The sequence below is a fragment of the Chaetomium globosum genome, genomic scaffold (genome assembly GCF_000143365.1).
Source record: "Chaetomium globosum CBS 148.51 scaffold_2 genomic scaffold, whole genome shotgun sequence".
Classification (NCBI taxonomy): domain Eukaryota; kingdom Fungi; phylum Ascomycota; class Sordariomycetes; order Sordariales; family Chaetomiaceae; genus Chaetomium; species Chaetomium globosum.
Genome location: NT_165977.1, coordinates 396,132 through 417,802, shown reverse-complemented (window position 1 = coordinate 417,802; position 21,671 = coordinate 396,132). Strand labels below are relative to the sequence as shown.

At 56.7% G+C, this 21,671-nt stretch overlaps 6 protein-coding genes across 6 annotated transcripts; 3 read left to right on the top strand and 3 right to left on the bottom strand.

Annotated features, from left to right (window-relative positions):
- Positions 1-558: 558 nt before the first annotated feature.
- CHGG_02259 (uncharacterized protein) lies at positions 559-2,327 on the bottom strand (the record flags this gene model as incomplete). The annotated part of the gene is made up of 4 exons (XM_001228774.1): positions 559-1,376; positions 1,538-1,580; positions 1,728-1,916; positions 2,283-2,327. 4 exons carry the CDS (start codon positions 2,325-2,327, stop codon positions 559-561), a joined length of 1,095 nt encoding a protein of 364 aa, XP_001228775.1.
- Positions 2,328-3,575: 1,248 nt separating this feature from the next.
- CHGG_02258 (uncharacterized protein) lies at positions 3,576-8,650 on the top strand (the record flags this gene model as incomplete). Its single annotated transcript, XM_001228773.1, has 5 exons — positions 3,576-3,872; positions 3,947-4,663; positions 4,931-5,123; positions 5,312-7,036; positions 7,125-8,650. 5 exons carry the CDS (start codon positions 3,576-3,578, stop codon positions 8,648-8,650), a joined length of 4,458 nt encoding a protein of 1,485 aa, XP_001228774.1.
- Positions 8,651-8,989: 339 nt separating this feature from the next.
- Positions 8,990-10,141, top strand: CHGG_02257 (uncharacterized protein; the record flags this gene model as incomplete). The annotated part of the gene is made up of 3 exons (XM_001228772.1): positions 8,990-9,282; positions 9,525-9,715; positions 9,819-10,141. 3 exons carry the CDS (start codon positions 8,990-8,992, stop codon positions 10,139-10,141), a joined length of 807 nt encoding a protein of 268 aa, XP_001228773.1.
- A 585-nt stretch (positions 10,142-10,726) lies between these two features.
- CHGG_02256 (uncharacterized protein) lies at positions 10,727-12,487 on the bottom strand (the record flags this gene model as incomplete). The annotated part of the gene is made up of 1 exon (XM_001228771.1): positions 10,727-12,487. One exon carries the CDS (start codon positions 12,485-12,487, stop codon positions 10,727-10,729), a length of 1,761 nt encoding a protein of 586 aa, XP_001228772.1.
- Positions 12,488-12,894: 407 nt separating this feature from the next.
- Positions 12,895-13,221, top strand: CHGG_02255 (uncharacterized protein; the record flags this gene model as incomplete). The annotated part of the gene is made up of 1 exon (XM_001228770.1): positions 12,895-13,221. The coding sequence occupies one exon, from the start codon at positions 12,895-12,897 to the stop codon at positions 13,219-13,221; it is 327 nt and encodes a 108-aa protein (XP_001228771.1).
- Positions 13,222-14,924: 1,703 nt separating this feature from the next.
- CHGG_02254 (uncharacterized protein) lies at positions 14,925-21,244 on the bottom strand (the record flags this gene model as incomplete). The annotated part of the gene is made up of 3 exons (XM_001228769.1): positions 14,925-16,232; positions 16,993-18,338; positions 19,282-21,244. The coding sequence occupies 3 exons, from the start codon at positions 21,242-21,244 to the stop codon at positions 14,925-14,927; spliced, it is 4,617 nt and encodes a 1,538-aa protein (XP_001228770.1).
- Between the last annotated feature and the right edge of the window lie 427 nt (positions 21,245-21,671).

Below are 21,671 nucleotides of genomic sequence, written 5' to 3'. Positions count from 1 at the left end.
ACTATGTCCAGCTTTTTGCCTGGGCCCTGCTGAAGCCGAGTGCATGACTTCTTGGCACCTCAACTCGCGGTACAGCTCTCGTTTCACAACCACACACCCGAGCTTTGTCCTTGATCCTCGGTTCAGGGGACCAAGATCCCCGCAGCTGATCAGTGGGCTAACAAGCTATTGTTGCGTAAAGTATCGATTTGTGTTCGAGTTCATCCGAGTCTGACATCCCAAAGCGCCAAGTGCTTCCCGATCGGGCAGGTCAGGTTTGTTACCCCTAACTACACCATTACGAAAGTAACGTGTATGAGTGGGGTGGAGAAATAGTACTACGGAATAGTCCCGTACACAAGAACAGGTCGGCGTGACTCATACTCGCAGTCGAGGGCCTTTTCAAGAGCCAGGCCATATCTTCAATCCCAAGCATCAACCTCGCCCACCATTGAACTCCTAAACACTGCACCACAACCTGAATCATCTCCATTATCACATCTATCCACAACCAATAAACAACCTCCCCCGTAAAGCAACCATGCCGACCCCCCCACCCACCACCCTCGCCCAAGCGCGCTACTCCCGCCTCACCTGGAACTCACCACTCTCCCCACCCACGCCGACGCCCTCCTCACCCACCTCCACCTGACCCCCCACAACCACATCGTCGACCTCGGCTGCGGCTGGGGCGCGCTGCTCCTGCGCGCCGCCGCGCTCTGTCACAGTAACAGCAACAGTAACGCGCGCCCAGAGCACATTACCAACGACGCGCCCACGTGGACGGCCACCGGCGTGGACACGGACCTTGCCGCGCTCGAGAGGGCTCGTCGCGACGCGACGGCGGCGGTGGTGGTGGGCGCGCTGCCCGCGGATCGAGTGTCCTTTGTGGAGATGTCCGCTGCGGAGTGGCGGCCGGCGCCGTCTGGCGGGGTGGTGGACCGTGTGATTTGTGTTGGGTCGTCGCACGCGCTGGGCGGGAGCCGCGCGATGTTGGCGAGGTTGGCCGAGCTGGTGCCGCCGGGGTGTGGGGGGCGAGCGCTGGTGGGGGAGATGTGCTGGGAGCAACGGGAGCCGACGGAGACGGCGAGGGAGATGTTTGGGGAGGAGGTGCCAATGTTGGGGGAGCTGGTGGCCATGTGTCGTGAGAACGGGTGGGAGGTGTTGCATCTCAGCACGGCGGACCAGTGGGAGTGGGATGACTTTGAGTCGCGGCACCGCGCGGGCACGCGGGAGTGGTTGTTGGCTAACCCCGATGATCCCCGGGTGCGGGAGGTCAGGGAGCGGGAGGATGGGAGGGAGCGGGATTACCTGACGGGGTACCGTGGGGTGCTTGGGTTTGCGTATCTGGTGTTGGGCCGATGATGTGATGGTTGTAACACGTATATGTTGCGTTACTGTTTAGGTAGGTACCTGTAAGGTAATTCGACCAATTGATGCCCATCGACTTCAGTTCAGAACCCGAGTAGACTTTGCAATGCAGGTTTGGAAATTGCTTTATGGCACAGGATTTGACTTGAGTTTATTTCTACAAGCCAATAGTAACCCCATGCTCTACCCCTGAAACCCGATTTCTTGTCCTCCAGGCACTGGGTGCTTGGCTAGAGAAACTGAGCCAACATCTTAAGACACAGATATCACCACCCCAATGTAAATGCCATCATTCCCGGTCCACTCCTTCACCTCCTGCCATTTTCTTCTCGGTCCAGCATATTTCGGGTAAGGTGGTCCTGTGAAATTTAACACACCTCATAACTCCTTATCCGCGGCCACGGGTACGGCACCGCGGCTTCCATTCCCACATAACCATATATAAACTCTGTCCGGGGTGGCGTTGTCAGGATCATCAAGTGTCCAATCTCGGACAGAGGCGCGACGGACAGGAGGAAGTTGACTAATGCCTCTTGTCGCTCGTTTAACAATTGGCACTGGCATGACTACACCGTTAGATCAGAATCAGTTGGGGGGATGTCAGAAGAGGCTGCGGGACGTCTTACCGAGGCGGCGACGCCGATTGATCAAACAACCGGGGGCCGAGAAAGGGAGAGAGAAACTGCGTAGGTGAAGTGCACGGCCAGCGCCAATATGATGAGGACTATCACAAAGACGATGCCGCAGCATGGCTGATCACATTGCAGCTGAGTGCAGGGACAAGCCACGCACTCGGCCCCCAAGATGCGGCACTAGTGATCGAGGAGGTGGGAGTCGGCGTGGGCTGTAGGGGCGGTATTGCGAGCCGGTCCCTCCGGCTGCCTGTGTGCCCCCATCAGCGGCATACGGTCCGGGTCCCGGTCCACAACTACCTGGGTAAGCTCGATCGCGGGTCGTTCAACGGCGGGGCGCGGCATTTCGTCGTAGAGTGGCGGTAGAGTTGAAGGATGTAGATGGTCTAACTGTTTCATGGTGATGGATTAGCCCAGGTAATTTAGGCGCGATGGGGTCTTGGAGATGGCGATGACCAGGACGCGGCGATGGGCGATAAACCGCAGCAACTTGGGTGGGAAGGGACTTGCTCCTTGACCAAATGACTCACCCAGCTTCACAAAGGCCAGGTCGGCCCTTTCCTGCGCTGCATTTCTCACACTGTATTAATCCGTCCTACAGGAGTGACCGTGCCGGCTGCGCGCGGCACGCCAAAGGAGCCTGGAGGAACGTTTTCTAGAACTAGTTAGTTAGTTGTTTGAGTGTTTTTTTTTTTTTTTTTTTTTGCAAATCTGTGATGTTATGGTTGGCAGTTGGCGGTACGCAGCTATCGCTGCCATTAAAGTTGCTTCTCCCCACCTAGAGTTGCGAGAGTCAACCATGTCATTTGTTTTTCTTTTTTATTCTTCATTTCATGATGGTTATTCTCAAATGCTGGGAAAGTAAGGAAATGTGGTTTCTTCAGCCAGACTAGCGTCTAATCGTATAGTCGCGCCCTCTTTGTTCCCGCTGTAGACCTTTTGCTTCGGATCGGCTCCGGACAAGTTTGCTTCTTTCTCTTTCTTGTTGGAGTGGTGTCCGCCGGAGCGAGTTGATCATCCAATAACTGCTCTGCGTTTGAACCGTCGTCGGTGTGATCGGTATCTTGCTGGTGGTTAGCCCAGTTAGCGAGCTCGAAGGAAGTCATACCTGGGCTTGAAATTGTAAGCACTGGGTCGGCGTGGGTTGTGGTCGAGTTCGGCGGTGCTTCAAGGGTGGCCGGTGGCTCGGTTGCCTCATGATCCGGATGCTTCCGGGGCTGTGCCGGGTTTTTTTCTTTATTTGCCAATGAGTTTTGGCCGCCAACGGGTGTAGAGAATGGGTTCCAGCTTGTGATTCGTGGACCGGTTGAGCGTGGTGTTGTAGGCACTGTGCTAGGTCGTATGGGTGTCGTGTTGTGAGCGGTTAAACTGCTTTATCAAATAGACTCCCAGTCGTCTGGAAGAACTACTGGGATGCGAACGCTTGTGTCGACGAGTTAAGGGCCTTGGATGAGGTTTTGATCGAGAACTCCCAGTAGGCGACCGCTGCATGCGATCCAGGATCCTCTTGGAAATGGGTTGACAGCTGTTCGCATCCAGCCGGCTAACGACTTTCACGGTTGTTGTTCAACGGGAAAGACGAAGGACAGCATCATGACGGCAACTATCCAGAGCAGGCAAGCGAATCTGTCTTCTGCGCATGACGATGGGCCTCATGGGAGCCCACAGCGGCACATTCACAGAGGCGGAGGGTCAGCGGACGAAGCCGGTGTGGGCGGACAAATGCAGCTCGAGTTCGGCCGTTATGCGACGTACGTCGATGTCGCCTTTGGGCTTACGAGGCACTGGGCCCTAAACAAGCTCCAGTCGCTGGCGGTATTAATACCAGCAGCGTTCCTTGACGACCGCGGCACGCGGCTGCAAGAAGAGGGGGGGCCGGCAGCACTTCCAGTACGTCGGCGGCGAGGGCGGCATGGGCAAATCTCGCGTCATTCATGCAATTCACGATATGTTTCCGGTTGAAGGATGGTCTCCACACCCTGCTCTTGACGGGCGCCAGCGGCAACGCGGCGGCGCTGATCGGCGGGGTGACGCTGCACTCGGCGACGAACATTGGATTCGAGGGCAAGAGCGAGGTGGCAAGGAACGTTTCGGAAGAAGAGAAGCTGCGTTGGAAAAATATGGTCATGTTGATCGTCGACGAGATTAGCCAGGTGGGTGGTCTCACGCTCGCGGCGGTGGACAGCCGCCTGAAGCAGTACAGGGATGATCAGCATCGACCGTTTAGCGGGATCCCAATGGTCTTGTTCTTTGGTGACTTCTTCCGGTTCGACCCCGTCCTGCAGACCAGCCTCCTCTTGCCAACGCCTAGGGACCGCGGCGGACAGAGACCAGAGAGCGCTGCAAGGCACCTAGCTGCGCATAAGCTGTTCCTCCAGTTCACGGCCGTCGTCATCCTCCGCGAACAGGTCCGCGCGGCCGGCTGTCCAAGGCTGCGGGGCTTCCTCCAGCGCCTGCGCAGTGGCGAGCAGACCGAGCTGGACTTCCAGCGGCTGAGCCAACGCCTCTATACACCGCCGTGCGAGTCCTCCTTCGTAGATGGCTTGAGAGCCATCACGCCTCTGAACCAAGACCGGTGGGACCTGAACATGGCGGCCGTCGTCCAGTGGGCTCGTGCCCACGGCAAGCACATCTCCATCTCAGCGTTCCGAACAAAGCAAATCAAATCAAATCGGAGCCAGGTTTGATTTGATTTGAGTTTGATTTGAGTACAGTTCAAATCTATTTAAATTGTTAGATCACAACTGGCGCCCTGCCATCGCAATTTCCAGTCATGTCACGGGGCGTGGTCAGGGGAGTCACGGGACAGGGTCAGGTTCTGGCTAATGACTGAGTTGTGCGATAAGGAGAGAGGAAGCTCTCGCAAGGGGACGCTAACGGAGAGGAAATACGGCTGCTCGTGTGGGTCCAGGTCGCGTGGGCACGTGCTTCCCACGTGACCCAAGCAGGTCAGGCTTGGTGCCGTGACAAGTCAAGCAACCTCAGGGACTCAAGGACTTCGCAGTGCTAGCCATCTCCGAACCATATGCCAGGCTGATCGAAGGCTCGGTGACGACGGTCCCAATGAGTCATCACAACTGGACGAAGCTGATACCAACGACAAGACGAGAAGCCACGTGGCCAATTCGGAGCATGCTATGGGTACGAAGCGATATAGAGGTCGAGCAGATTCCAGTGCCGTCGGCAGACCTCACCGCAGCACGCATCCGGCTCCCAGACCGGGCAGTGCTGTTGGTGTCAGTGTATGTGGAGGGTGGTAGTGACGAAAGCACTGGAAGATGCAATGAGGGAGATTGACCTAATGATTAAGAGGTTTCGAAACGGAACAGGGACGAGAACGGACATCATACTGGCGGGCGATTTCAACCGCCACGACCAGCTTTGGGGAGGGGACGATGTCTCACCAGGGAGACAAGGCGAGGGAGACCGCATTAACAACCTCATGGACGAACACTCCCTCTGTAGCCTCCTCCCAAGAGGCACGCAGACGTGCCAGTCATGCGACATTGAGAGCACAATCGACCTGGTACTGGCCTCTGCAGAACTAGCAGACCAACTACTCAGATGCACGATTCACCCCTGCGACCATGGCTCAGACCACAGAGCAATCGAGACAGCTTTTGACACCACGGTGGAGGACCGCCCCAGTGAGACGAGGTTCCTCTTCAAGAACGCGCCCTGGGCGGAAATTAGGACTAGGGTGGCAGCAAACCTCGAACGCATCCCCTGGGACGGCAATGTCCAGCAGCAGACGGACAGGCTCATGGCAGTGGTAACCGAGGCGGTCTACGCCCTGACACCTAAAGCCAAGCCCTCACCATACGCCAAGCGGTGGTGGACAACAGACCTGACACGGCTTCGCCAGACATACACGTTTTGGAGAAACCAGGCGAGATCTCGACGTAGGATTGGGCAAACAGCACCAGAGATCGAACAACGAGCCAGGATGGCAGCCAAAGAGTACCATGACGCCATCCGCAGACAGAAGAGTTCGCATTGGAACGACTTCCTGGCCGATGACGCTAACATCTGGCAAGCAACGAAGTACCTGCAAACCGGCAGCGGCACGATGGGCGATAAGATACCCCCGCTCGTCCGACCCGATGGCTCCATCACGGAGGGTAAAGCAGAACAAGCGCAGGAGTTACTCACCGCCTTCTTCCCACCTTTGCCAGCGAGAATCGAAGACGAGGGCCAACGACCTCAACGGGCGCCGGTACACATGCCAGACCTAACAATGGAGGAGATAGAACAAAAGGTCCTGTCCGCTAAGCCATGGAAGGCGCCCGGGGAAGACGGTCTACCGGCAATGGTATGGAGACAGCTCTGGCCAGTGGTCAAAGACAGGGTGCTCCATTTATTCCGGACGTCGCTTCGAGACGGCGACATCCCCAGCCAGTGGAGGAATGCCAAGATCATCCCATTGAAGAAGCCAGGGAAGAGCGAATACACTCTAGCCAAGTCCTGGAGACCCATCTCGCTGCTCTCCACGCTGGGTAAGATACTGGAGGCAGTCATTGCGGAGCGTTTATCCCATGCTGTGGAGACCTGCGGCCTTCTACCCGCCAACCACTTCGGAGCCAGGAAGAGACGCTCGACCGAACAGGCTCTCCTTCTGCTTCAGGAACACATCTACAAAGCATGGAGAGCTAGGAAAGTGCTCAGTCTGATCAGCTTCGATGTCAAGGGCGCATACAATGGGGTCTTCAAAGACAGGCTTCTCCAGAGGCTCAAGGCAAGAGGGATACCTGAATCCCTGGTCAAGTGGATCGACGCCTTCTGCTCCAAGCGCACAGCGACCATTGCCGTAAACGGGTTCACATCTGGACGGCAAGAGCTGCCCCAAGCGGGTCTTCCGCAAGGATCGCCGCTGTCTCCAGTGTTATTCCTCTTCTTCAACGCCGACCTAGTGCAGCACAAGATTGACGCGAACGGAGGCGCAATTGCCTTTGTGGACGACTACACTGCCTGGGTAACGGGCCCGTCAGCGGAGTCGAACCGCACTGGAATCCAAGCTATCATCGACAAAGCCCTTGACTGGGAGAAACGGAGCGGTGCGCAGTTTGAAGGCGAAAAGTACAGCCATCATACACTTCACGAGGAACATGGAGCGATTTTCAGAACAAACGTTCTCGGTCAAAGGCGAAGTGGTCAAACCGAAGGAAAGTGCGAAAATCCTAGGTGTCGTGATGGATCGCGAACTCCGCTACAAGCAGCACATTGCTAGGACGGCAGCTAAGGGCCTCGCAGCCGCTCTGGCCCTGAAGAGGCTGAAGATGCTTTCCCCGCGGACAGCGAGACAGCTATTTGTTGCGACAGTAGCCCCGGTCATGGACTACGCTGCCAATGTCTGGATGCATGCGTGCGGGGAAAAAGCACTGAGCTGGCTGAACAGGGCGCAGAAGATCGGGGCCCTGGCCATCACGGGAGCCTTTCGAACCGCGGCAACAGCCGTGGTGGAAGCTGAAGCGAGCATCTACCCCGTACGAGAACGACACGCCCAGGCGGCAGCCAGTCTGTGGATCAACATCCACACGCTGCCCGGAACGCATCCCCTTGCCACGAAGAAAGTCCGGACCACCGTACGATTCGTATCTCCGCTGCAGAAAATTGCCCGCGTGGCCGAAGGAGTACGAGTTGACCGGATGGAGACAATCCAGGAATACGCCGTCCCGCCCTGGGTACCTCGCCTACGACCGACGCTCGAAGCCGATCGAGGGAAGGCGGCCGAGATGGTCAACAAAATTTCGGGAATCGTGATCGCAACCAGCTCATCCGTAAAGAAGGGCATTGTTGGCATGGGCGGCCTTGCACGGGATACTCTCTTCAACAGAACTAGCGAGACTGTGACAAACTATGCTGTTGTTCTTGGGACAAGGGAAGAGCAGAACCCATATACAGCAGAGCTAGCAGCCATCGCAATGGCCCTGGAGAAGTTACCGGCTAGCATCTGCCACAGGCACATCACCGTGATCACTAGGAACCAGTCAGCGCTGGCAGCAGTTGGACAGCCGCGGCAGCAATCCGGCCAAAGCATCATACGGCAAATCTACGACTTGGCCAGGCTGCACCGACAAAGAGGGAACTCGGTCAACTTTCTGTGGATACCAGCGGAGATTGACTTCGCGCTGGGGTCAGATGCCAAGGCAGCAGCCCATAGAGCGTCGAAGCAAGGACGCACACCCGACTCCCAAATACCCCAGGTCAAGTCTACCGCGATGAGGCTGGCAATGGAAAGACAACGGGCGACAAGAGTTCTACCTGTAAGCGTGGGCAAGTTCTCAAAGGCCATGGACGCAGCACTACCAGGCAAGCACACGCGCCATCTCTATGACAAGCTGAAGCGAAAGGAGGCCTGCGTATTGGCGCAGCTCCGAACCCGGAATGGCGAGACTGAACGGTTTTTTGAGCAGGATTGGGGCGGTCGAGTCAGACCTTTGTGCCTGTGGACAAGCGAGGGAATCAGTGGAACACTTTCTTTTCCGATGCGTGAGATGGACAGCTCTGAGGGAAGACATGCTGCAATGCACAGTGGCAAGACGAGGAAGCCTCTCGTTCTATCTGGGAGGGAAAGCGCCATCGGATACAAGGCATTGGTCACCAGATATGAAGGCAGTCCGGGCGACGATCAAATACGCAATGGCAACAGGAAGGCTGGAGCTGAATGAGGGGGAGAGTCTAGACCAGTCACAGTAGAAGAAGCCGACACTCAACACCACGAGCCTCAACCACGAGCCTTAACCAGCAGGTCCCGCTTTAGCTGCTGAAGATAGGACGCTGAACACTTGGAGAAAGTAGCCTCCAAGCTGATCTGCTAACAACAACCAAGGCAAGAGGTAAATGGTGCAGCGAGAAAGAGGGAAGAAGTAGGGGGCTTGTACGAGTTGAAGGCAAAACGATTTGATCCGGATGTAGTTAGCGTGCTAAGGCCCTATAGGCCCAGTGCCTCCGGGCGAAATAAATTCCATCCATCCATCCATCCCGGCCTCTTCTTCTACGCGCAAGGCATGCCGGTCGTGGTGACTCGCAACCAGTTTGTCGGGCTGAAGGTCGTCAACGGGGCGCCTTTCAAGGCCGTCGACATCTTCCCCGACCTCGCCTGTGGCACCATCGCCCTCGCCAACGACGTGACTTTCCACCTCGGGCCACCCGTGGCCGTCCTCCTCCAGTCGGACGATAGTGCGGGCCTCGCCATCCCCGGGCTCCCCAACGGCACCATCTTAGTCAAGAGCAAGACGGTCGCCATCCCGAGCCAAATGCGGGGCAAGGAAGGCAGATGGAGGGGCAAGCCCGGTTTTCGGTGGGTCATCCACAGAACGGGACCTCTTTGTACACCGGCCTTCGCTATGACAGATCAGAAGAGCCAAGGTGTCACGGAACCAACCCCTACCTAGTAGGTTATGTAATCCGGTGGTCCATGCTCCATCTTCACCTTAGTTATAGCCAAGCCCTTAACTAGCTCCTTAGCTTCTTCACCTCTTTATGGTGCAACAGAGATCATCACCATGACCCAAGGTCCGCACCGTGATACAAGGCAAGCAGTAAGATCGACGCCGTCCAGGCCGAGTTCTCTGCTTTCGACACGCTACATGAGACGGATGGCCTGATCGATGCCGCCAGAGACCTCGGCGTGGCCTACGTGGCTTATGGCCCGCTGGGACATGGTTGGCTAGTGGACGACTTTGCGTACAACAGCCCCGACGACTTTGGTCCCACCGACGGCCGCCGCGGCAGTGAGTTTCCGTCGTTCCGTCTCCCAAATGTCCCCTTGCTTAAACAGCTTAAACCACCGTAACAAGCATCAGACATACTAATGATCACGCCACCCACTCATAGTCCCCAAGTTCCAAGGCGAGAACTTCTACAACAACCGCGCCATCGTCCGCGAGCTGCAGAAGCTGGCCGCCAAAAAGGGCTGCGCCACCACACAAGTCGCCCTTGCTTGGGTCGCCGCGCAGGGTTTCATCGCCATCCCCGGCACGACCAAGGCCCATTGGCTGGAGGAGAACTGGGCGTCGCGCGACGTGGAGCTGACCGAGGCCGAGATGGCCGAGATGCGCCGCATCGTCGAGGAGGCCAAGCCTAAGGGGGCGCGGTATAGCGAGGCGTTGCAGAAGATGGTGGGCATTGATGATGGCCTTGGGATATCCCCGGCTTGAATTTAGGGGTATATGATAAAGTTTGAGGCGTGCCGGAATGGAGGAGGTCAAGCGGGTCGTCTTCGGGGGCAGAGAATAGTACCGGGACCCCTTCCGTAATTATTAGCTCTTTACCTTGTGCTCGTGAAGCACACACTGGATATCGAGAGACTCGAGGATCAGTCGCCACCGTTTGGCAAGAGGGAAAGTGAACGGAACAGAGGAAAGTAAAAAGAATGGACCCAGGGAAATAAATCACGGAAGTTCAAATAGAATAACTATAACGTAAGGAAGTAAGTAATGCGGTGTTCAGCGCTCTCAGGCAATTCCTTTCCACTTGGAGCCAATACGAGGGATACGAGAATAGGCATCCTTCCGTTGGGGAAACCGGCTATATGCTACATAGGGAGGTAAAGTTACTAACTATGTCACTATCAACTGTCAGAACCACCGGGTATCCGGGCGGAAACTGCGAGTGGAAATTGGCCCCCACAGAACCACGTAAATAATCTTCGAACCAGGGGCGAGTTTCCCACAGTTGGATCAAGACAACACATCATGAATTGAGGCCATTGCGCAGTCATCCAGTGCTCCCAGTGATCCATCCTATGGTTCCAACATCAACCGTAGAGGCTGAAGTGACGTGACATCAAGTGAAAAAAAGATCTCAAACATCGTGGTTGGATAGAAAGAAACGTCGCGGTGAATCTCTTTCCACATTTTGAGCTGCACCCGGAAGAAGGAATGTAGTTGAGTCCACGGGCTGGATCCCTCGTACAAGTATATTGTCCTGGAGTTCGTCAGTACCGGTCCCCTATACACCAGGTTGTCCCCGAAGGCACCAAGGACAAGATCTTGTGCCTGACGCCAGCTCTCGAACTTCACCTGGCCCAACTGGAAAGTTAGGAGAGACTTTAACAACATTCCCGTCGCGGGGTTCATCCCGTTAAGACTCGCCAACACAACAACGGGAGTCTCGGTGTCCCACCCAAAGCAGGCAAAGAACAGCGTCAAATCAACATTGCTGTTGATGTTATGAACACTCCCGCCAGTCAAGCTTCCTTCCTTGACACACGCGCACCACCCTTTGGTGTCGGGGTCACAGGAAAAGAAGGCTCCTTGCTCAGTGTCGAAGTGGCTTCTGGGCATTTGTTGAGCGTTCCTTTCGTTAAACGGCCGGAATATGACGCGGAGAGTCGAACACCTGTTTCCCACCACAGGATCGATGCCTGTATGGAAGGGGAACCGTGTGGGGAGGTTGGTGGCCAGAGTCAGCGTTTCAACCGATGTCCACTCCCAGCTAGAAGAAGCTTCGTCCGCCCTAAACAGTGTATAAGGCTTGAACCTGGCATACAAGCTGCCGCCAATCTTCCGGATATGCACCCCGATGAATATACCTCCCATAAGACAACGAGTATCCAGGACAACGGCCGACCTCATTGTTTCATGGCTCCTGGCCGAAATCAGGCTGGCGTCTGTTTGTATCCCCCTTGTTGTCATGGTGAAGTTAGCGTGGGCCAAGTCTCCCACCGCCGCTCCCATTTCCTTACAGTGGGCAAACTGTGCGGGACCGTTAGCCAGGATACCGGCATATTCACGACGGGTGATCGAGTAGTCCACCCAGGCAAAGATGCTCAAATCCGGGGTGCTTTGGAGAATCGCAGCCTGGAGCCGGGCAAAGGCCTTGATACCTTCGCCGTAGATGAGGGACAAGTTGACGTCAAAGATTCCCAGGAGGCAATACGCCACGTCCTCCACCCGCGTAGTCTCCCTGTTCGCGGCCCAAGACATCCTCCGCGCCACTGCAAAATGGTTCAACTCCGCTTCGTGGCGAAGCACCGCCATGGGAATATTCGTAATCGTCTCAAGAAGCTGCGCCAGCTCTTTCTTACTCCCCCGATAATTCCATTCCCGGTCAAAGAACAAGACCTTCCTTGGCGCCACCAACTCCTGCAGTGTCCATCCCCGCGTGAACCAGCGACACGCAGGCAAGTCCCTAAACAAATCCCGGAACTCGCCCGGCTTGAGGTCGCTCAGATACACATAGCACACCGCCGCGTCGCGATACCACGCAAACATGGAATTAATAGCCTCGGACAGCTCGGCGCTGCTCGTCTTGTCGATGCAGCAAGTGTCGACCCACACGTAGTCGAGCGCATCGCGCGTGCGGGCCAGCGCGCAGGCCCCCTGTATTTTGTCAAAACGCGCGCTGCCGCGCAGGGCGAACAGGTCGGCGGCGGCGAGCTGTTGGAGCGTGACTTCGTCGGCGTCCCAGGTGTGCGAGAGGATGGCGTAGGCCGGGGTGTGGGAGCCAATGAATTCGTGGAGTTTGGGGACCGCGGCCGGGGCGGTTTCGAGGAGCCTCATTGTGATGGATGGGCCGAGTAGGTAGGCAGTGGTAGGGTAGGTAGGGTAGGGCGGGGTTTGTGACTGGAGGGGGGAGGGTTGTTCCGGTTTAAGTTGCGTAGGGCTGGTGCGCAATATGGTATACCCCTGAACTCCTGATCTTAACGATGTTGAGTTGCTGCTTACCCCCCCTTTTGGGTTTCTCATTGCGTGCTTGGGGCAGAATGCGATCCCGTACCTACAAAGTGTTCCCCTTGATCAAATGTTGGGCAGTTGGGCGCCAAATGAGAAAATGAAGTTGACGGCGGAGAGGCCCTGATTGGCTTGCTCGTGCAGTCGCTTAACTGCCTTCCGGTCTGCCTTGCATGCATTTAACCCGACCTTGACTTGCGTATCTGACACCATTTCTGGCTTCAGTCGCTTTCGACATGGAAGCACCCTCTTGTACGACACATATGTCATCTGTAAACTGTAACGAGGTCCTCATCCGCTTCAGCTGCGGCCCTCAGCGCCGTGAGAACAGCCTCAACTACCTCGGCATCGTCCTCCTCCAGGTCATGAATCAGGTCACCACGTACCCGAGCCAGCCCCTCGCGCAGCTCGCCATTCATCACCCATCCAATCATCGGATAGTCGTTCCAGAGGACACCTTCCAGCTCGCGAGAGAGCAGGTGATCGACCAAGTCCGCTCCCAGAACCCGACTAATCACCCCTTCAAAGACCTCCTCGCGGAACCATTCACCCCCAGCTGTTGAGTGCCCAGTCGCGCCCACCTCAGTCCCCATAACAAGGGCCGTCTGCACGAGAGTGTTTGCGACCTCGGGTGTCGGCTCGCCGCCGCCAGCGTCTCGGAATGCGGCGACAATTGGGTCCGTAGATACGCGGTTATGGAATTCGGAGAAGGACATGGCCCGGAAGAGTAATGTATAGCCCACGTTGGATCAGCCGGTGACTAAGACGATAGTTGACCTGTTTGAGCCGGAAGTGAAGATTCCATCCCCCTGAGATGTATGATGTCAATGGGAGGAAGCATGCGCGCCAACCCCGCATCCGCGACCCCTTTTCTCAATGACCTTGCAGACCGCTGGGATATAGGTATGGCTTGGCACGCCAATAAACCGAGGTTAGTGCTTATCACCAACAATGTCGCCGCCTGTTCCGTGCTGTGGAGACCGTGGTACATCGGGGGCACTTCGTCCCAAATTGCATGCGGCGGGCGTGAAACACCGCTGATTATGACTGCTGCCTCTCGCTCTATGGACTTTGCCAATTTTCAGAAACACGTAGCATGGATCGCCATTCCTTGGGGAGATAGGAAGGTTGACGTGAGTTGCTGCCAGGCTTCATTGCGGTAACCCACATCCGGGTTGAGTGTTAGAGGAAGAGAACCATTGTGTATAAAGATGCCGGGATGCCGCCGATGGTACCTCCTGCCTTTCAAGCCGACCGAAGACCAAGGATCTACCCCAAAGCCATGGCTTTTACTCGCCTAGCCCGACTGATTTAATTCACGTCACAACGCAGCCTCGTACGTTCCTCCAGGCAAAGGAACCTTTCGGAAATACTCGTTCCTCGTACGTTCCTCCAGTCACAGGCAAAGGAACCTTTCGGCAGTACTCGTTCCTCGTACGTTCCTCCAGGCATAGAGCCCAGGATTCCATTGTGAAGTCGGGGAGCCAAGTTGGTGACAAGGCTGTCCCCACTCCCCTACCGCTGTCTACATGTAGGAACGCCTGCTCAGCATCTCGAGGAGGTGTCGAAGTGCGTGGACCCCAGGCAGACCGTGAATAGGTGCAAACAAACCCCCGGGTATATGCCCAGCCTCCGAGCCAACCGTGACGCCCGCCAAACTCCAAACCCACACGCCTTATACCATAGATACATGTACCCGAGACTCCAACTCCAAATCCATCATAGATGCCCATGTTACTTCAACCGAAGAGAACTGACGAGGCTCAAACTCTAATGCCCTGTATCGGGCACCCTTTTTGGATAACCAGACTGGAAAACGACAATGTCTTATTAGACCAGAACTTGCATGAAAGAAGAAAAAAAAGACCGGAGACTGAGGCGGCTCGCTTAGACGGGCGTCGGGATTGCTTCGTCATGCCTGATGAGTTGATAGGTTTATGGGAGGGGCAACAAAGGAACACGCGAGGATAGAGGACGCGGTGATGCGGTGACGAATCTTAGTACTGGGGGGAGTCTGAGAGCGGGATTGGGAAGCTGACTTACACTGCTTGGTGGGAAGACGCGATAGTCTCTTGGCAAACCTGAATAAAAATTTACATTCGGTAGATTGACAGGACTCTTTTCTACTTCTCATGGGTTACGTACATGTGAGTGGGTTGACATTTAGCTAAGATACATGATGTGTACATCAGTCGGACCTGGTTCATTCCAGTCATCCCCGGGGTCCCAACACTTCATGTTCTCCTCCACCAACATGCAATCCCACTTAAGAAGAGCCACCCGTCGCCAACATGTCGCGACGCGTCTTGAGCCACTCAACCTGGTCCGCCTCAAGGATGGATGCGGTCCCCGACCAACGGCCGCGCAGCTCTGCCGCAAAGTCCTCGAACTTCGTCTGCAGGCGCTGGAGGCACGCATGGCCCGGGACGGGAAGTATGGGGGCGGCACCATCTTGAATGCCATGGACACGGCGGATCTTGTACAGCAGGTGGGTAATGCTCGAGTGGAAGTCGTTGGCCAGCTCCGGGATCGGCCCCTCGTCCTGGAGACGCTTCGTGATGTCCATGTTGAGCATAACCCCGCACAAGTCGCGATCGATCTTGTGGTGGTCGACAGCGGGCCCGGCCCTCCACTCAAAGGCGGCGAACGCCTCGGGGGTGTACCCCAGGATGATGGTAGGGTCCCACATGGGCCGCCGGCAGACCCCCTCGTCGCTGTCCAGATCATCGACCAGCCCGGCCACAAAGTCCAGACACGCCTGGATACCCTCCTCCCGGCGCCTGGCCGCCACGCCCATCAGCGCCGGCAGCGCGGGGAACCGATCGACTGGGCAGTCGCCCACCTCAACGAGCCCGTCCTCCGCCACCTCCGCCGCGAGGTTCGAGTCGAAGGCCAGCTTGCGGATGTACACCTCCACGCGGCGCGCGTCACCCAGCTGCCACGCCACGTTCAGCTGGTCCATCATGTCGGAGTCGACGTCGTCCTGGCCGCCGATGCGGGCGGGCGGGCGGGCGTGCAGCAGCCAGTCGGGGACGCAGGGCCGCAGGCGGGGCAGGACGCCGTACTTGGCGGCGGCGGTGACGATCTTGGCGATCTGCGCGCTGGAGCCCGGCGTGGCCGGGTCGGACCACGTCGGCACCCACCGCGGCTGGTCGTGGATGAGGGCTAACTGCACGAGGATGGGCACTGGCTCGTCGTCGGCGGGCAGCACGACAAGACGGTCGTGGTCGTGGTCGTGGTCGTGGTCGTGGTCGTTGGCGGTGGGCTTCATCTCCAGCTCCTGGCCCTCAGGGCCGAAGATCGTTTCCTTCCAGACCGGCGAGGCCTGCTTCATGGTGTCGAGAGAGACCCGGTGGCGGTACGTCTGTTTGCCGCGGGGCGTGTTGTCGACGACGTCGATGAGAAGTCGACCGGTCTTGTCGAGAATAATCTCCTGGATGGGGAGCTCTTCGGCGGCGAGGGGGGCCTGGGGGGTCGGGGGAGTGTTGGCATCGTAGGTAGTGTGAACCTTGACCCGTGTGTTCCCGATGGTCAGGAAGGATAGGGAAGGCATTTTCGGTGCGTTGATGACTACCTGGCTGAGGAGGGAGGTGGATCAGCACGATGAAATGAGCAGAAATAAAGGCTGATGGAAGTTCTGAGGAAAGTGTGGTCTGCTTACCGATTACTTCTCCGTTTGCTGTGGGAAGCGCCGGGATTTGCGTGAGAGGATTTGTGATAACTCCGCTGCTGTTCTTTCGCTTCTCGTGAGAAAAGTCAAGATCTGGTGCGCAGGACAAATCCAGTGTGTGGTGCGTTGGATATTGCGGTCAGTATCGCTTCAGCTGTGTTGTCTGGTGTTTGCCACGGGGATTCCAAAAACTTCCTTTAGATGATGACGTTGGCCCCCTGAGCTGGTTCCTCCAGGAGCCTATGGTTGTCAACAAAGTTGCCGGATAAGGGAATTTCCGGCTGGCATTCGGATACTTGCTTGTTGATTGCCTGGCCGTCTTTCCATGGGTTTCTTTTCTTCTGATAAGGTCACCGCCTTCACAGGTACGTATCTCCGGTACCTGAGGTACCGCATTCATCCATTCTAAACAAACACCGCTTAATCACATAACTGAGTAATCGTGAAGGGCAGCGGCACCATGTTCCATGACAATATCACGCGGGGTCACAAAACACAGTTAGGTCCTTGGTAGATAGGTAAGTCTCATAATCGTGGGTTATGGCACAAGCAGGGAACTAACTAGGCAGGTCTGGGCTCTATCTCTCAAGGGTAAGATACATGTAGATTGTCACTTGATTCCAGTTGAGAGGGAACCATGTCTGTTCATCCCCGAGTGACACACCCCCGCACGCAGTTCCCTCTGTGACGACCACCACAAGATCCCACACATCAAACAGAGGAAGTCTCCGTCCCCAGGATCTCGCCACGCTTCGTGAGCCACTCTAGCTGCTCCGGCTCCAGGATGGATTGCTCTCCCTTCCAGCGGCCAAGCAACTCTTTGCCGAGGTCGACGATCCGCTTGTGGAGATTCGAGACGCACTTGTGCCGGTCGACCTGCTTCGGCCCCGGGCCGCTTGCAAGACACGCCCATGATATGGGTGGTGATGTGCAGCAACTGATGGATGGTCAGAGGGCAGTCCTTGGCGTCCAGCGGGATCTTCGGGGAAGTCGGCTCCTCCATACGCTTCGAGACGAACTCCTCGAGCCCGGCGTTGCATCGTTCGTGCTCCGGTGTGCCAGGCAGAGCCTGCTGGCAGATCCCCTCCTCGCCGCGCAGGTCCGCTAAGAACTCATGGAAAAAGTCCAGGAGGGACTGGACCAACTCCCGCTGGCGCTTGCCCACCGTGTCGAACAACCCGGGAAGTGATGTTAAGAAGCCGTCCTTGCAGGCCAAGAGCGACCTGGCGCGCGCCTGGTCCAGAAGCTCCGGCGTCACGATGGTATGGTAGACCAGCTTCCGGACATGATCCTGCACTAGCCCGACGGCGCCCAGCTGCCAGGCCGCTTCCATGCGGTGCACGTAATGGCGATCCATGTCCTCAGAGGTCGGGCGGGCGTGCGGCAGCCAGTGGGAAACGAAGGGCCGGAAGAGGGGCAGAACGCCGTACTTGTCGGCCGTGGTCATGAACTCGTAGATGAACATGCAGACGCCCTGGGTGTCGGGGTTGTTGTGAAACCGGGGCACCAGCTCCGGCCGCTCGTGGATGAGGGCGAGCTGCATGGTAATGGCCCGGGGTGGATCGTCGTCCAGCACGACGGCCCAGTCCTCGTCGTCGGTGGCAAGCTCCGGTCGCTCCTCGCCCTCAGACCCGAATATCTTGCTCTTCCACGCGGGCGACGCCCGCTTCATGGCGTCGAGAGAGCACCTGTGGCGGCGCGTCGATTTGCCGTGTGGTCCGTCGTCGTTCTTGTTAACAACGTCGATCAGAAGTCGGCCGCTGTCGTCAAAGACAAGAAAGCGCTCGATGAGTGGCTTTTCGGTGGCGATGGTGGGTACCTGAGGGGTCGCGAGAGCGGCATTGTTGGTCGTGGAAGCCATATCGTCGGTTGTGGAAGAGGCAACGTTGGCCGTGGAAGCCGCATCGAGCTTGGCCATCAGATCCGTCATCGCATCCTCCATGTCTTCGGCCGTGGGATTGCCATTGCCAGTCGAAAAGAACATCGTCGTCATGCCCCTGACGGTCGTAACTTTTATTGGTTCCCACTCACCAGGCATTTTGAGATTGTTTGATGCCCGGTCGGAGATGGTTGTAGAGCAGTACGACGAGAAAGAGTCAAGATTGGAGGTCTGATGAAGTGTGGTCTGGTTGTGGGAAAGTGATGGCAATGTATGCCCAAGACTCTCGCAGGGTTCCAGACTGTTCGTTCTCTTCCCAGGCAGAGCAGTAAAGCTTTGGGGGTTGGAACAAGTGTGTTGTGTGGCCAAACGTCGCTGTTGTCTGGGGCTCCAAGTTTTTTTTGCTGTGTTTGATGTCTGTGGAAAGGGCCTGTGAATAATGCTGCCGGATTAACGAAAGTGCCAGTTGTACATCGGGTACTTGCTTCCATCCTGATTCCATTTCTTCCACGACTTTCCGATAAGCCCCAGTGACATCTACATGTACATGTACCCAATTCCTCAACGGCAAGGAGTCATCATGATACCAACCATCAAGGCCCTATACACAAGGATGGATGATGAAGATCGGTCTCAAGGACACTCATCCCTATATGCCAAATACGCTTTCAGCCCTTCCCACTATCTTAGCTTCTTGTTTTCTTCGATACCGACAAGTCGCCGCCCAGATCAATAGACCAGAGCAGATGACTCACCAGGCCGCATCCAGAATTCGGGTTACACAATGGATGGGTACGGCGGTACTTCCACGCGGAAGAAAATCACTTATGTAAATAGGTACCTGAAAGACTGTAAGGGTTCTACGGGAATTGCGAACTCAGAAGCATTAAGATGATGTAGCTAGGCACCTAGAGACATATAACCAAGGTACCTAACCAACGGTTGGTTCCTCTTTTTCGCTTGGAAGACAACCGTCATAAAACAATTACGCGCCTTGCCACCTCACATGCCGAACCAAGGACATGTCCATTACTCAGCCCGAGGGACACCCATGGCACCAAGTGCTCTACACACGATCCTTGTAATAACCATCGATCAGCCTGCGATAAAACGGCTTCGAAGTCTTCTTAGCCCCCATCTGATCCTCCGAAGCCCGCTCCGGCACATCGACCCTCTCGCCGTCCAGACCCAAGTTCGTGACGGCGTTCTGCTGGTTGCCCAGGTAAAAGTCGGGCATAAAGAAAGTGGCGATCAGCGGAACCGCAGCCATGACCAGAGCCGTGGTGGCGATGTGGCCGTTGACGTACGCATACGCGCGGATGGCGCCTTGCCTGACTGGGTCAGCAAAGTCGTACGCGGTGCGCAGCGTCTTGATGTTTCCGTAGAGCTTGGCGATGGTCGCCTCGTCCACGCCGGGCATCTCCAGATGCATGCGGTCGAGCATTTCGCTCGTCCAGATGGCCGACGAGACGGCACTGCCGATGGACGAGCCCAGAGTGGACCACAGCGTGAGCAGGGCGATGATGGAGGCCATGTCCTCGTGTGGCACAGAGGCCTGGCTGCCCACGCGGGCGCCGACGACGTTGAAGGAACCGAGGCAAAATACCAGTTGCGCGACGATCAGGCGAGCCGTGTCTTGCACCATGTTGCCGTTGCTCTGGACCAGGATGCCGTAACTGATCAGCCTGGCGGCGGCGCCAAAGACCATCATGGACTTGTATCGATGAGTGCTCCTCTGGATGAGACCCACGATGGGCCCCATGATGCTGAGACCCATGGTCGTGATGCCCAAAAAGATGGTCCACTCGTAGACGGTCCACTCCTTGATGATGTACACGTACGAGGACAGGTAGGTGTTCCGGGTTGCCGAGGCCATCTGGTTGAAGGTGTAGATGGTGACGGAGGCCAGGAACGTGCGGTTTTGGAGGATACGCTTTGTCATGAGCGGTTTCGCCGCGACGTACACTTCAAATAGAACAAAAGCACCGAGCAGGACGAAGCCGACGACGAGCATGGCGATCACGCTCCCGTTGGCCCAACCGCCATCGGCCTCCTTGGCGAGGGTGAAGGGCAGCAGGATGAGCGAGAAGGATGTACCGAGAATGACGAGCCCGATGATGTCGATGTCCACCAGGCCCTGGTAAAGGAGTTTCATCCAGTAGGCAGCACCGGTGGAATTAGTTGTAGGCTCCTCGGAGGCCACCACACCGTCCCCCGTCCTCAGACGCTTTGAAGCGGCCATGGTGACCATGCCCATCTTCTCTCCCCGGCGCTGCATCGAGTACAGAGTGAAGATGGCTGGCACGAGCAAGACAGGTACGAGGATGGCGAACATGCCCAAGCCCCATCGCCAGTTGTCGACAAAGGCCTCCGCAATAAAACCATTGACAGGTACGGTGATGATGAAGGGGATTGACAAGGCGGCACCGAAGAAACCGCGCCACTGGAGTGGGGTCAGATCACCGACGATGATGTCGCTCAACAAGTCGAGGCCGGATTTGCCGACCGAGGTGAAGCAGATGCCCACCGTGTAGGCGGCAAAGGTGCTCGCACTGGCGGCGACGGCGAAGCCGACGACGTAGAAGACCAGGATGACGACGTAGGTGGTCGGGCGGGATGTGATATCGGCCAGCTTGCCGATGAAGGGCTTGCTGATGGCTCGGATGATCTGGCTGGCTGTGCTGACGGCGGCGAGCGAGCTGTGCTGGCCGAAGGTGGAACTGGCCATCGTGGTGAAGATACTGGAGGTGATGCTCTGGTCGAGGGCATAGGCAAACATGGTCAGGCCGATGGAGATGCCCAGCAGCCAGAGCAAGATCTTGCCCGACTTGCCCGACTGGTACAGGACCTTGTTGAAGGCCTCGACCCTGCTAACGCCGATTTCAGTATGACCTTCATCTGCGGCGGTGGCATCGACATCCGAGTCCGCGTGCGAGTCTCGTTGTGAGAAAACCGTCTTGGAATGGGCGTCTTTTTTTTCCGCTCCCATCAGCCGTCTCATAGCCCATCTGCGACGAGGATGGCACAAGATCGCCATTGTTGCTCTCCCGGTTTGGCTGGCCAGCGCCAGGGGTCGCAGCCGGCGTCGACATGTCGTCTTGGGTCCAGCGGTTTCGGAGTAGACGCTTGATAATAAAGACAGAATCGAGAGTTAAAGTCCTGAATCGGACGGCAGGAATAGGAGGAATCGGAGGCCCAGATGCAAGCGGGATAGTTGAAGTTACATGGACGTAAATTGCCGGCGTTGTCAAGTGAAACCAGGCGCGAAGCGGGCTGCAAGCACGAGCTGCAAATGATGGACCAGCGGGAGGGGTCGCAGTTTTCTTTTGTTTTTCGTGACCAATATCAGTCCAAGCAGGGCCAGGGTTCTTCGCGTTTACGACGGTGTGAACGTAAACTGGAGCTGTTGATAATGAATCGAACCATGGACATGCACCTCGAGTCCAGGGGGGGGAAAGAGGGGG